This window comes from Eurypyga helias, unplaced genomic scaffold (assembly GCF_000690775.1).
Source record: "Eurypyga helias isolate BGI_N326 unplaced genomic scaffold, ASM69077v1 scaffold17608, whole genome shotgun sequence".
Lineage (NCBI taxonomy): Eukaryota > Metazoa > Chordata > Aves > Eurypygiformes > Eurypygidae > Eurypyga > Eurypyga helias.
The window spans coordinates 1-15,548 of record NW_010265142.1 but is presented as its reverse complement, the minus strand read 5'-3'; the positions used below and the strand labels follow the sequence as shown (position 1 = coordinate 15,548).

The 15,548-nt window shown below is 46.4% G+C and overlaps 1 protein-coding gene across 1 annotated transcript; it reads right to left on the bottom strand.

The window, feature by feature from the left end:
- Window positions 1-2,128: 2,128 nt before the first annotated feature.
- On the bottom strand, window positions 2,129-13,865 carry DCLRE1C (DNA cross-link repair 1C; the record flags this gene model as incomplete). Its single annotated transcript, XM_010156629.1, has 12 exons — window positions 2,129-3,093; window positions 3,869-3,969; window positions 4,780-4,868; window positions 6,246-6,300; window positions 6,462-6,598; window positions 7,209-7,310; window positions 8,335-8,475; window positions 8,640-8,712; window positions 8,977-9,078; window positions 9,694-9,749; window positions 10,725-10,784; window positions 13,781-13,865. Coding segments are annotated over 12 exons (1,966 nt in total), but the record flags the coding sequence as incomplete, so codon positions are not given.
- Window positions 13,866-15,548: the final 1,683 nt, after the last annotated feature.

The following is a 15,548-nucleotide window of genomic DNA, read 5'->3' as shown; positions in this document are numbered from 1 at the left end:
GCCCCTCGGATTTGTGGGTGTCTAACAGTATTTTGTGTTTATTTAAAGTAAACCCATGTATCCAGTTTCCCATTTGGAACCTTGAACAGTATTTTATATTTACGTATTCACAGTGCATTTGGACCGCAGTCAGTTAGCTTAACGGGACTCCGCGTCACTTTAAAAACTCCTTTTGCTGGTTTTATGAGTCGGGAGGGGGGGTGGAACTGCAAACTGGAAAAGGAGAAAAAGCTGTTTTGAATTTCTTAAGTAGCCTCAAGCAGCCTAGCTTCTGCCTTTGGTTTGCTCTGTGGTCTGTTGGCACCGTCTCAGCCAGCAGTTCGGTTGTGTACACGTGCTTCTTACAGACGGGTAACCTGCGATCTATCCTCTAGCTCTTCTCTTTTGTTGGGTTTGGGGTTTTTTTCTTCTGTGGGTGGCAAAACTAAAGCTGCAGGATCACCTATAAGAAAAGCTATCGTCTATTTATTTAATCTCAGCGTTAAGTCAAGCTTTTGGTTATTTCTAATGTATGTTTTAGGACTGTGTACATCCGAATATGCAGTTGGTAAGCTCAGGAACATTTCATAATGTGTGATCTCTAGTACTGCGATCTTCCTATAGTTTTTGATAAAATAAATTAAATTTAGTTTTTCTCCTGTTGTTGTCATTCTTAACAAAAGAAATCTTAGCCTGTCAAAAGCAGCTGGAGCAGTGGAATTGGCTTTCAGACTGCGGCCTCGTGTTCCTGTTCCCTACCCCAGTTTTTTATGCGGACTGTAGTGGAGCGGATCATGCAGAGGAAGCTTTGTACTTCCTATTCAGTTCATGGCACCAGTGTAAATACACACTGTCGACTTGCCTACAGCAGACTGGGTTCCTGCAGATCTAAGCACACCGCAAGGGCAGCCCTGAACGTCCACGTACAGAGCGGTTAAGGGAACGAGCCGACAGAAAAACTCCTTTGTACGCCTTTATTTGCAGAGGTAGCTACAGCAGCTGTTTCACTCACTCCAGCCTGCTTAAAAAAACACGCTGATAGACCACAGCTGGAACTGATGTTAATAAATCCCAGCAGCGGAGTGGGCGAGGATTCGTTCCACTGTGTAGGCGTTTTGTGGGCACTGCAATTTAACATGAACCCGAATTACATTTCTGTTTTAGCAGCTGAGACTTTTGGCAGAGTTAGTTGTAAGAGCAGACATGCGTGGACAATCATTTGTCTTGATATAAAGAAGAAATCTAAACGTGTCCGAGTTCAGCGAAGTCAGCAGAATGTTGCAGAGGATGTGAAATTTGGCCATACAAGAGCCTGGAGTAAGGTGATCACCTGCCCAGGGTAACAGGTAACTTCTGTGCTGTGAGAGCCTCCAGAGTGGGCTATGGCTGGGGGCTTTGGAACCACAGCCACGGGCCTTTATGTTTATGTAGTTCTGAAAAACAATTCAGAACAAACCAAAACACAGAGGAAGTGATGAGGAGTTGTTTGTAATGAGTCAGATTTAAAACGCAGACAATGGTGTACAAGTACCTCATTCAGGAGTTAGACTGGATGACAACACCTGCTCAGGGTAAAGAGAAACTGCTTGAAAACAACAATTTGATTAAAAACACCACCAAAACCTACTCCTCGGTAATTGCCTAATCTGTTCTGCAGTTGTTTTAACAGGTAACTGCAGTGAAAACTCAGGATTAAGGTCCAAGTGCAACAATTACATTGTTTGCGTGGTTATTCCCCAAAGATGTCGTGCTCCTGCCCCCGGTTAAAAACATGGTGTTTATTAAAACCTGAGATCACAGACAATCAAAGGCAAACTCGTAGAGCTCGTGATAAAAAGAAACACTTTCATTCACCATGCTGCCCTTAGTGGTGTCTGGTCTGTTTTTTGTCTACTTACAGTCCTGGAGAACTGAACCTCAGGAGGCTGAAGGCTTTTACAGTCCCTCCTAGAAATACTTCCTTTTCACGGGAGGAACAATAAAGTTACACAGGCTGCAAATTCCCAGTTCTGACAGTAAGGTATTGCGGAGAAAATCGCATGAATTAGCACAGCTGCAGATGGGAATCGGCACTAAAGAGAAAAATAATTTGGGGTTTAATAAACAAATTTGGGTACTTTTATCATGATGTCATCAGTTCTACCTGTCTTCAGGAGACCTTTTTCTGCTTGAGTATGTTTTCACCTGCTGCTAGCTTCTTGTACAAAGAGTGCAGTTTGTCTGGCTGAGGCACTTCAGCATCGGGAGTCAAGGGAATTTCGAAGTCCGAGGAGCTCTGAGAGTCCCTCCTCAGCTCTAGATCAGGAGTCCCGAAGCTGTCACCTATTTCCACCAGCACCTCCTGAACGTCAGCAGCGCCAGCTTCTGCATATTCCGCACAGTCTTTGCTTTTCAAGTCACGCGCAACGTCGTGGGCACCAGATCTGCTTTGTCCCAGTGGCTTCCACCTACTGTTGTCAGGCTGACTGTCTCCGGCCGCCTCCTGCGGCACAGGAACACCCGTTCTGCTCCCACCTTTGCCGAAGCCGCAGACGTCCCAGGCGTTTCTCTCCTGGGAGGTGATGAGTACTGTGTCCATTTGGCTATCCCAGCCCTGGCTCCCCTGCTCCGATATGTGTGTTGACTGAGAGGAATTTTGGGAGGAGATGTGTGTTGAGTCGCTTGCTCCATCCGAGTCACTGAAGAGTGACTGGGACCCACCAGCCTCTGCCGAAGACGGGAAGTTGTCCTCATTTTCAGAGCTTTCTTCTAGTTTGTTACACTTAAAAAACGCATCCCAGCGAGGGACGTCGGCGTCAGACTCCTGTTGGTCACTAGTTACTCCATTGACATTTGATGTGGAAGTGGCATCTGGTTCGTGGGGAAGAACCTGAGCTGCATGTATTTCAGATTCTTCTTCTTCATCATCATCATCATTTGATTCCTCACAGTCCACAAAGTCTACCTGGGGGGAGGTGTAAGTTGTGGCCGCTTTGTCACTTTCCGTGCCCCCATTCATGTTTCCTTTGGCATTTTCAGACTGTCCTGTGCTGGAGGGCCTGCTCTCCCATCTCTGCTGTTTTGGAATCTTCGGCCTCGCAGAAGTTAATTCTGAGTCAAAGAGATCATCTTCATCTGCAAGGGAAGAACAGAAAAAACCCAGCACTGAGGACAGTTCAGATCTCTGATAAAGTTCTGTGGAAAGTTTTAATAAAAAAGTTATTTAGTGTGAAGAGAGAAGAAAGCTCTTTAACCCAGATGAGGACTGAGCAGGACATTATTGACAGCGTTTGCCTTGTCTTGCCGAGCACAAGGCAGGCTGCTAGTTGTGCTCCTCCACAGAGACCTCAGCAGATCTGGTCTAGCCCTGGCAGACACCGTTATTCACGCCTCTGACATGTTGTTCCAGGACTGTCTCACCCTTGCACACTTCAGAAACATCCAGAGAGAATGCAGCAGGCCCAAAGCTGTCTTCTAGTTCCCAAGTGGCATTCCAGAGGCTACATACAGCATCCGTCTCCCATCCTGAGTCGAGAAGCTATTCGGTGCTAAAAGCCAACAGCGTGAGACCATGAAGAGGGGCCATTCCCCCTGTCCCCAGCAACACAGGAGGTGATACAAGTAAAGTGCCATTAGAAATAGCTTCACTAGGGTGGACTAGGACTGTGGAATGGAGCTATTCCAGAAACCTAAAGAGCTGTTAAGCTTTAAGCACGTTTTAAGATCGCAAACAAGTGCGATTTCACACGGTTGGTGCGCTCTCGCCTTCCTAACACCCAAGTTAATTTATTTTATATTTCTGTTTTCCAACGGTTGCCTCGAACACAGACAGACGATGGTGAACACCATGGCTTTTGGCTCCTCTGCTTAGTCTCAGACTAAGGCACAGTAGCACCAGCAGAACCTTTACCTGTATCGGATAAGTCTCTCCTGTGGACTCTCTTCAGTGTTCCTAAGGGCTTGTACCTGGGTTCCACGTTTCTCTTGTAGGACCTGCATAATGGCTTTAATCTGAGGTGAATGAGAAAAGCAATTAATGTTTAGAACTCGGAAGATAAATCAGGCTAAAAGCTCCTGAAAGTAAGTACACTGCTTCATGCCTTTCACAGGCACACTGATGCAGCAAAGGTGTGAAAGCAAAGGCAGCAAGAGCTAGAGAAAAGTTCTTAATTCAGAGGTGATCTTAGGCAGCTTAAAATGTGTTTATTTATGTAAACATATAGAAACAGGTATATGTTTACCTTAAAACAAGTACACCATTTGGAAACTGTCTTTTAGTCCCTTGCTTAGAGAAGGCAAGGTGACAGGGTTCAATCTCTGATTGCACTTTAATTCAATAATTGCAAAGCATCTCCTTTCTTATTAAGGACAAAAAGAAAAAGGAACGAAGAAACAAGTCCTCGTTTTGTTCTGACTGAGCGACACCACTGCTCTTCCGCTCCATAAAAGCGCTTTCCACGCTGCCAACATCTGTAACAGCACAAGAGTAGAGGCCTCTGTGATGCTGCACAGAGAGCAGGGGCTCAAGTTCCTCTTTAAGAGAAACTTGGGAGAAGTAGCAATGACAAACAGAAGCGGGTGGCAGAGTAAAGGGAGATGAACATGTATTCAGCTTCCACCCAGAGTCACACAGCAGAAAGCCTCTGTGCACAGACACAAGTAGCGTGTGGGATGCAAACTCTTAGGCTTAGCATAACATCCAGGTGTTCTTCAGGAAGCTGAAGGTGGCGGGACTGACCTTCTGAGTCACCAGAAAAGCAAAGGAAGAGGCAGTGGCCTTGCACAGTCAGGTCGCCTCCGTCCCAGCCACTCCCCACTTACATTTCCATAACTCTGTCTTCTGTCCCACCCACTGGCAGTACGTTGGGATACACATTCACAGGACAGATATAGCTCAGGAAATCCTTAATCTAAATTGAACAGAAGAAACAGTTTAACAAGTTACATCAGGAGTTAATCATTTCCTTATTGACAGTACTGATCAAAGCACACCCGCAAGTACTACCAGTTGCCTCATGTACAGACCAGTACCATGAGCCAAACTCTGTCCGTGTAGCAAATGGCTCCCTGACAAGAAAACAGGTCTGAAAGGATGCTGAGGACTCGGCCTCACCTCATCAACCCGCAGCAATTACCAGCTACTGTCTCCGAAAGTGAAGCCTAGACAAACCCGTCCTAGGGAATGTGATCCAGCGCCTCACTGTCCTTGCTGCTGTAGATCCCCCCTTCAGGCCTCCATTGTTCTTTCTGGACCTCAAGTCCCTAGTTGAGCAGATCAGAGTATTCCCTTCCTCAAAGATGTTTCCTGAAGTCTCCCTTCAGTCCACTACAAAAACCCCTATGACAAAACATGTCACTTTTTCCAACTCTCACTCTGTTCCAGTCCAAATGCTCTCCAGACAGTAAGCTTCTTGGAGAACTGTCCAGTCTGGGGCATGCCGCTTCAGCTGAGGCGTTACGCTGAGCACTGAAAACACTCACAGGTTACACTCTCCCTACACAGACCAGCAGGACACATCTGTTTCTGCACACGGAGGCGGGTCTGTCACAACACACTGCCCCCGGCGTTCTGCCAGCAGAGCTGCCATGTTGTATGCGCCACCCTAGTTACTCCATTTAAAATTCTGCATGGCAAAGCAAATTAAGACTTAAGCAGAATCTTAAAAACAGGGCTGTCTTCCCAGGGCTCTGAGTAGTCTCCATTTCCTATGTGCAAGGCACGTTGATTGTCAGCACTGGTTCAGTTTCAGCTCAGTTTCTTGGAGAAGTGTTTGAAGGACTGGATGAGTCCTCTTACATGAAGGTGTGTGATTCTGGAGAGAAGGCTGCCACGACCAATCTCCTTTTAGTCTTTGACACAGAAAGAGGAATAACAGGGGCAGCTACAAGGTGAGGAAGTTTGTTGAAACGCGTGGGCAGGGAAGAGGTGGCAAAGCCAGTCACGGCTGATAAGCTATGTACTGACAAGCAAAATGCCAAGCTTTAAGCACTGCGTGTACAATAATCTAAAAGAGACAGTTAAAACAATTGTAGCAGTGCCCTACGCTTCAAGAGAACAAAAAAACCCAGGCTTGTAATCTCACCCTACCTTGACACGTTCTGCAGATGCATTAAAACAGACTTCTCTCTCTTCACCAGCCAGAACTTCCTATCCCCTCATCTCTTACCAAAGAGATTTTTTTTTGTTTGTTTTACTGGGATGAGTCACATGATCCACTCCAAAATGATCAAAATCACTCCAGGTTTTTTTTGGATCAACACATACCCAGTACTACAAGTATACAAACCTCGCTGTAGGAAGAGTGGAAAGAGAAACAAGCTCTGTATGTACTCTCCCCAGTCCTGAAAAAGAAGAGGCAGCACAAAAATTAGGTCTTCACCCTCATCCTTGATGTGCAACAAGCAAGCATCGCCTACTCTTAAAGAAGCCCATTCTGAGAGTCGGTTATACAAGCGCCAGGCCAGATACACACCTGAAACAACAGGTTTCTGCAAATGCTCACCTCACTATTACACTGGTTTTCTTCATCCTTTCTCCGAACCACATGGTGGAGGGTTTGATGCTGATTATGTGCAAGGGTGTCCCATTCTGGCGAGTCATCCCACAGGGCAGTCTGTTCCCTCGAAAACACTCATCATCCTGGCAAATGCAATATAAAATTAAGTATAATCCTGACCCTTTTCCCCCCCAGAAATTGAGCAATGTCCTATCTAGCCAGACCAAGTTTTCATCTTGATCCAAGTCCTTTGAAACACACTTTGCTGTTGCATCTTGCTTCCACAGCCCAGCTGACAGCGTCAAGCGATCGCAGAGACCAATGTCCCAACATCCCACCTCCAGTTCTACCTGGACTCCTCCACACCGGAGCCTTCAGCTTGACAGACATCCCGGAAAGGGAAGGCCATACACTACAGGCGCACAGCGTGCGGCTGGAGGAGGCATCACACGAGCTGCTGTTGATACATTTAAATCGATAATACCCAACTGATCTAATTGGCTGCTTGTCACGCTTCATTTTAAAATACAGTTGTCGAGTTTCAAATACAATTCAACTATTTCTAGCATCAACTAATGTATTTTCTCTCTTTTTAATCTTTTTTTGTTTTAAACTTTAACCCAACAACTGAAGTTCTCGCTCTTTCTTCTGTGAAGTCACCATTTGGCTCAAGCACAGTAGGCCCAACACGTTAGCACCTACAGCCAGTCCTTCCCAGCAAGGTTAGGAGAGGCTCTGCAAAACAATACGCACCCGAGGATGTCGACAGGCGTGAATCTGAGTGCACTGGTCTGTAGTAACATGGTAGAGGATGTCTGGCATGTTTCTGAACATATCGAGCTTGTTCACATGCACCTAGAGAGAGGCAGAGTTTACTCTGAATTAGCTCAGTGCGTTCACCAGACTGCGGCTGGAGCAACACCAGGGATGTGGTTCTGCTCTCAACAAATGCCGGTAGGCATTTAAATCATTACTAACCCCTAATCATGTCCAAGCAGAGAAGTGTTAGCCAAAAGTAACCTGGACATCTAGAAGAAGCAGAACAATCCTCCTATGCTGAAGAGGGATGAATATTCACCAAAGTCAGAATATATCTGCTAACCCTCAACATCAGAAAGATATCAACTGTTTGAGCTAGTCCACGGGAGACCACAAAGATGCTCCGAGGGCTGGAGCCCCTCTGCTATGGGGACAGGCTGAGAGAGTTGGGCTTGTTCAGCCTGGAGAAGAGAAGGCTCCGAGGAGACCTTATAGCACCTTCCAGTGCCTGAAGGGGCTACAAGGAAGCTGGGGGGGACTTTTTACAAGGGCCTGTAGTGACAGGACAAGGGGGAACAGGTTTAAATTGAAAGCAGGGAGGTTTAGATTCGATATCAGGAAGAGGTGCTTCACAGAGGGGGTGGTGAGGCACTGGGACAGGTTGCCCAGAGAAGCTGTGGATGCCCCATCCCTGGAAGTGTCCAAGGCCAGGCTGGATGAGGCTTTGAGCAACCTGGTCTAGTGGAAGGTGTCCCTGCCCATGGCAGGGGGGGTGGAACTGGATGATCTTTAAGGGCTCTTCCAACCCAAACCATTCTATGATAACTATTCATGTCATATGTAAATGAGAAGGCTTTTATCATTCACAAGATAAAAGGGAGAGAAAGAAAAAACTCAGCTTGAAAACCAGGGATTAATTTATTCCCAGAGAGCCCAGATGTTCCAGACTGAAATCAACTGCTTAACTCACTTTGAGCTCAACTCTAGCATTTTAAAGTGCAGTTAACGGAAGCAAGCACATCTTCCACACACAGCAATCCTTTGAACAACCATTTCCAGCCATTACTGGAACAACCATTACTAAGGATCTGTTCTAAAGCAACAATTACAGCAGCGTTACCTTGATTCCAAGTTCCTCACTGAGGTTTATGAATAAATACTCATATCCATAAGCAGCTTTGCAATTCAGCCACACGACGTGATAGCGAGTCAGTGAGGTCCAGCTTCGCACTAACTCCAAGATCCCGTTTAAACACTCCTCCTGAAAAGTTTAGAAAACATAGCAAATTGTCTTTCTTTGAAGATATATCCAAAACATTGTGAAATGGTAATGCAAAATGGTGTTGCCTTGCAAAGATCTACCCAGCAAAGGGGTGGTTAATTAATTACTGGCTTTAGGACCTTTCACAGCTTAATTAGACTTACCCGGCTTGGTATATGATAAAATTTGGGATCACAAAAAGTGGTGTCCAAATACACACTCTGGATGTCTTTTACCCTGCAAGAGGAGTATCAGAGTGAGCAGCGCATCACAGTACGGACATGTACGACTTGCCCTCTCTTCAAAAGGGGACAACAGTTCCTCTTCGTTACAAAGAGAAAGTCAAAAAGGGGCTTGTAACTGCAGCATCGCCTTACTGCAAATATATTTAATCCACAATAAAAAAATAGTTTAAAAAAAAAAAAGTACATTATTCCTGAATTGTCCACACCTGTGTGATCTTTTATTCTTTCTAAATCCCATGAATAGCTGGAGTCTTACCTGGTCCCTGAGTGCAGAAGCTCCATTCTGGCTGCTTCTCCTTTTGCAAGCCTGAAATCCCCTGTATACAGCACAGTGCCATTTGCACCTTCGAACAAAAACCTATGAACAAAACACTTTGGTCAAACTCAACAATATAAAGCATTAAATGCCAGGTGTTGATTCGTCACCTTGCTTAGAGCAGTCTGCCTGAGCAATGTATGATGTAATACGGGGCACAATCTGGCCCTAGAGTGATTTCAGAGAAGCAATAACTCAGGCTCAGTACGCCTGGAGAACAGCCTGTGCCTGGGCTGGTCAGAGTTGAAGATGAAAGCCTGGCAGGCAGGGTGAGGGTAGCCCAGCCGCCTGGTGTGGCCAAAGGAATGTATTCGGCACCTGTACCCAGAAGCTGGGCTCCTTCTTTTTAATGTCACACTCCAGAAACGGAGGATTTATTTTTAGACAGAGTTTTGTATGTCATTTTTAAGTACAGTTGAACTGAATGAGGTTGTTATTCAAAAGCACAGGGAAAAGTAACCCACCAAGCTAACAGCTTCTGTCCGCACAGATCCCGGAGTAGGGTGGTTTTGCAACCTTAACCAAAGCTGGTGGGCCCTGCCACAACAGTATGAACTCCAAGTAAGAATCTTAAATTCACTAGCTTTTTCTAGTCAGAAGAAGACCAGCGCTTAGTGAGAACCCAGCAGAGACACTGAGAGTACCAAGGGGACGTACATGACTGATCCTGGACAGTGACCAGCTGGTAGAAGTGTCACCTCTATATCTTCTTTCTGGAAGAGATGGTTAGTATTATTTTCACACTGTAGTAAGTACTACCGGCACTTTCATTGACATAGTGAAAGCGACTCACTGCTCCCCACAGCCTCTCGCAGCATTTAGCGTTGCTTTTGAACAAAGAGAAAGTCTCTTCCCTTTCCAACAAGCCCTGAGAGCAACGACCGTCCCGTCACACCAGAAGAGATGACTGAATATTGTGTGGTGTTCATGAAAGTCACTCAGCCAGTCCTACATCCTTGGTGCCTGGTGAACAAGTGTCCTGGAATACACTTTGCCTGGAGATGCTCTACCAGACCTTTAAGTCCTGCACTTAAAGCTCATTAAAATAAGCCAGCAAATACAAGGTGAAAAAAAATCACAACAGAAAGAGGGAAGTTGGAAATCACTAATACCACGGAAAGACATTACCAAAGAACTGCTGTGGTGAGAAGAAAAACAGGAAGAACGATTTGTGTGGCTGCACATTTTGGAGAGAAGGGGAACAGATATTTTAAAAAGAGTTTGACCCCTTACAGCCTGCAGAAGAGGAGGCTCCAGGGAGACCTTACTGCAGCCTTTCAGTACCTGAAGGGGCTACAAGGAAGCTGGGGGGGACTTTTTGCAAGGGCCTGTAGTGACAGGACAAGGGGGAACGGGTTTAAATTGAAAGCGGGGAGGTTTAGGTTAGATATCAGGAAGAAGTTCTTCCCAGAGAGGGTGGTGAAGCACTGGAACAGGTTGCCCAGAGAAGCTCTGGATGCCCCATCCCTGGAAGTGTTCAAGGCCAGGCTGGATGAGGCTTGGAGCAACCTGGTCTAGTGGAAGGTGTCCCTGCCCATGGCAGGGGAGTTGGAACTGGATGATCTTTAAGGTCCCTTCCAACCCAAACCATTCTATGATTCTATGAAGTAAGATCTGTTTCCCGTGCCCATTTAAATATTATTATTGCCCATTACAAATACATGAATCGGGGTTTTTTTGTAATTTACCTCACCGGATGTTTCATCGACTAAAGAAATCTGAGTTGGAGTTTCAACTTCCAGCGCAACCTGTAACAAAACGGAAAAAGGCATTGCAGGATTTCCTGAACATTTTGTTTCATGCCTACAGCTAAGCATTCCTTACGCAGGTATCTTCAGCATGCACTGTGACTAATGCTAAGCCTGCAAAATTAAGCTCATTTTCCCATAGTAAGTCATCAATTTCCCTGTTAGAAACAAGCAAAAAAAAAAAAGTGTTCTAGAAGTTGTCTAACACTGAAACGGAGAAGCCTCGATCGAGGTGCGCATGCCTAAAAACATTAGAACATGTTGGACTTCTAACAGCAACAGCTCTGTTTTCTGTGGCTGGATCACATGCCTTATTTTTGGATGACCGCAAAGCCCACGACATCCCAGTCCCAGAACAAAGGGTAGATCTAGGTTGGATATCAGGAAAAAGTTCTTCCCGGAGAGGGTGGTGAGGCACTGGAACAGGTTGCCCAGAGAAGCTGTGAATGCCCCATCCCTGGAAGTGTCCAAGGCCAGGCTGGATGAGGCTTGGAGCAACCTGGTCTAGTGGAAGGTGTCCCTGCCCATGGCAGGGGGGTTGGAACTGGATGATCTTTAAGGTCCCTTCCAACCCAAACCACTCTATGATTCTATGATTTTGCTAGGACAGATCTCTCTGCTGCAGCACTTCTCACTGAAGCAGAGCCCACAGATCACACGCAGCAGATATTTCTGTGTTAATCTACAGACTGCAATTAATTCCGTTTTGCCACATTCTCTACTAAGAGTCCTACAACACACATGCTCTGTGGCCATCTACAAGGTACTGCTATGCAGGCTCCTCTCCCATCCTCCTGGGTTTTTTTGCTTTTGTTTCAGGCAATATTTGTATATAATTCTCCTGCCCAAAAAAGCCAAAGTGAATGGAAAATCTCCTGCCATTACCCTCCTTAGGTATAGCCACCACAGCTTCTCAGCCGAGCTGTCTCCTCCACACTTTGGGTTTCACTGCCCTAGACGTGGCAAATTTCTGGGTAGCTCCACAAGACCCATTCAGCTGGTGCTCATTCACATGAAGGTGAATTTGGCTTCTCGACCAGAAACTACACCACCAGTCAAACCCAGAGGTTGCTCCAAAACACAGATACACACATCCAGAAGTATTTTATACTGAGAATTCAAGCCACCGGCAAGAGTTTATTTTTTAAGCATCAATACTAATTTTATCATCTTCAATTTCTGAGGCCGAATAAACTCAAGAGGCTGATCTAACTTCTGCATGCTCAATATTTCTCAGAAATTCTCAAATTTCTTACTGCAGTGAAACAATTGTGAAGTTTTAGATCTTAACTGCCTGAAGAATTCACTGACAGCCACAGGTTAGCTTCAGAAGCATAACACCTCCAGCAGAGTTCTCCCCTCATCTTTGACAGTTTAAGTGTTAAAGCCAGCAGCAGATTCAGAGCCTCTCCTGCTGTGTGTACAAATAAAGGTCACACTGGAAATCATAAAAATATTTGTCTGGAAGCTGACGTCGTGAGTGCTTCTCTCAGTCTGGTGATGACCCTATCAGCTGCTAATTCATTTCCCAGTCACACTACAAGTAGAAAGCTTGCTTGCTGTAAGACAAAGCTTGTGAGCAAGACACCCAACATCCACGATCTGATTCAGGGCCTGTGCAGCTCACGCTACTACCAGCAGTCACTCCTGGGAGCAGCAGCTGCACACACCTATGTATTTTTTTTTAAATTGTGTAGATTTGAGTTAATTGTGCTTGCTCTTAGACTGTACCACAGGTACCTCTGGCATCTCTTCCCAGATTCAGATTTTCTCAAACAGGGATGTCAGGACCAGCACTGCCTACTTTCCTTTTACTGCCCAGTCAAACTCCTAATAGCTTACAGGTATATCTGCTCTCGAGGGACCTCTTCCAGGTTAAACTCAAGGGATACTGGAAGCAAACGGACACAAGCTTAAAAATTAAAAAAAAGCAACCAACACCACCAAAAAAAAAACCCACCAACAAACCCACTCAGTTTTATTTTTGCTAGTCCAAGAAGATTATACGCTTAGAAATACTGTCACCTATGCACCCTGTGCTCCTTCACACATCGAACATGCCTAAGGGATGTTCAGAGTCCTTTTTACAGAGCCCTGAATCATACCCATGCTCCAAATCATTAAAGCTTCCTGTTTCCGCAGGCTTCACAGCAAGCTAGTTACCTTCTCCCTCAGCACCACAATTAAATCAGGACCTCGAACAGGAAAGTCCCCTCCTTCTCTATTGCTTTTCTCTTACCCAGGCTTACTTCCTAGGTCCCACACATAGGAGTTTCTTTGGATATGGAGCTTAAGACCCACACTTACAACCTATTACAGGGAACTCTGAGCCATAACTCTCCAAGAAAACAACTTCTAGCTTCCCTGAAGTCCTTCCTGACCTTCCCCTTGACTAGAAAACTCTCCCGTCCTTGCAGGGGGATACAGCAAACCCCTTACGCCGTGTGATGATGTATGTACGTACAGTGAGAGGTGAGAAGAAACATGGCCAACTGCAAAGCCCTCGTCTGCAAAGGGCAGGAAATAACTACAAGTCACAGCCCTGCATGACCACTGATCACTTCGAGTGGCTCCAAACAGTGGGAATCAAGTAAACTAAGTCCTACAGTGATTTTACATCACTAAAACATTTTCAAGTTAGAGATAGTCCATTTTCCGAAAGCAAAAGGGAAATAACGTAACTAAAAGTTTACATATACTCCAAGCAATACAAGACTTTAAATAAGGACTGGAGCAAAGAGACATGAGCGAGGGAAGGAAACGAGGGAGCAATACAAATGATCAGTGTACAGGTGGAGGACATTTAATGCTGACGTTGAGAGAAAAGGATACATTTTGTGGAGGGAAAAATAAGATTAAACAGTAAACAACAACAAACCAATCCCACATAGCAAGCAGCAAAGCACATGGATATAAGTACGTGAGGAGGGGAACCTTCCTGTTCCCTAGGATCCACTGTATGGAATGTGTTAATTTGAAAACAACCAAAAACTTACAATGTGATTCTCCCAAAACTTGTATTTCCAGCTAGTCAACAGCAATTCCTTAGTTACCGGTGAGCAGTACAATTTAACTTTCAAGCTGTGAGGAGACAAAAACACAGATGAGTGGGTTTTTTTAAAGCAGAGGCAGGGAACAATCATCTAATGACACATCAGCACCTGGCACCCAGCACACCGCAACCTGCGCTCAGACCCCTCTCTCATCGGAGGAGACCTGCAGAGCAGTATGCCTGCAGGAGCAGTTTTGCCCCTACCAGAAGCAGGATCAAGGTGAGATACTCCACCTTCTTAAGTAGGATTTTCTTCGACACCGCAAACCCGAAGACTTACATATACGCACCCGTGAGTGCATATTTTTGTGCAGAAATCAACAGTGTGGTACATGTACCACATACCAGATATCTTTGCCTGTTTCCATACCCACCGAGGTCTGTTTGAGACGTGCATGCTATGTTTGACCATCCTCATGGTGCAAAAGGTGTTCCTTGCCCTTGCATAAGGGCCTCCAAGAAGAGTCTGGCTCCACCTTCTCTTCCCCTCCCTGCAAACAGCCATAGGTGGCTGTCTCCTGCTCTTAAGGCTGAACACATCCAGCTCTTTGTTTCTCCTCACATATCACCCGGCACCAACTGGGTGCTCCTGCTCCAAAACACTGATGGTTTTTGTCCAGGGGAGCCCAGGACCGGACTTGGTACTCCACAGTGCTGACCAGCAGGGAATAACTGTCTCCCTCACCCTGGTGATGACCTCCTTGCTCATACACTTCAGCTCGCAGCTGCCCTCCTTCACAGCACGGGCACTGTTCTCCCTCCACACACCAACACACTTCCAGGGATGACAGCAGCGAGGATCTTCATGAAGTTCATAAACCTCGTGAGGTTCAACTAGGCCAAGTGGCCTTGGGTCAGGGCAATCCTCACTATCAGTACAGACTGTGGGATGAAGAGATGGAGAGCAGCCCGGCATAGAGGACTGGGGGTACTGGTGGATGAAAAACTGAACATGAGCCGGCCGTGTGCGCTGGCAGCCCAGAAATCCAACCCCATCCTGGGCTGGATCCAGAGAAGAGTGGCCAGGGGGGCGAGGGAGGGGATTCTGCCCCTCTACTCTGCTCTGGTGAGACCCCCCTGGAGTGCTGCGTCCAGCTGTGGAGCCCTCAATATATCAGAAGGATATAGACCAGTTGGAGTGAGTCCAGAGGAGGCCACGAAGATGCTCTGAGGGCTGGAGCCCCTCTGCTATGGGGACAGGCTGAGAGAGTTGGGCTTGTTCAGAGAATGCTCCGGGGAGACCTTATCACAGCCTTTCAATATATAAAGGGGGCTTCTAAGAAAGATGGAGAGACACTTTTTACCAGGGTCTGTAATGACAGAAGGGGCAACAGATTTAAACTGAGAGGGAGGGGGTTTAGGTTGAACATCAGGAAAAACTGTTTTATGACAAGGGTGGTGAAGCACTGGGACAGGTTCAGAAGGACAGAAGCTGTGGATGCCCCATCCCTGGAAGTGTTCAAGGCCAGGCTGGATGAGGCTTTGAGCAACCTGGACTAGTGGAGGATGTCCCTGCCCATGGCAGGGGGATGGAACTGGACGATCCCTTCCACCCCAAACCATCCTGACCCTGTGACTCCACGGCCCACGGCACTCTCCTTACCCTGTTTGCTCACGTTCGGTTTATGAGCCAGCCCCCTCCTCCTCCCCAGGGCTCCTGCCCTGCGGCGCTGCCAGGGCCGGGCCGGGCCGGGCCAGGCCGGAGCAGCCCC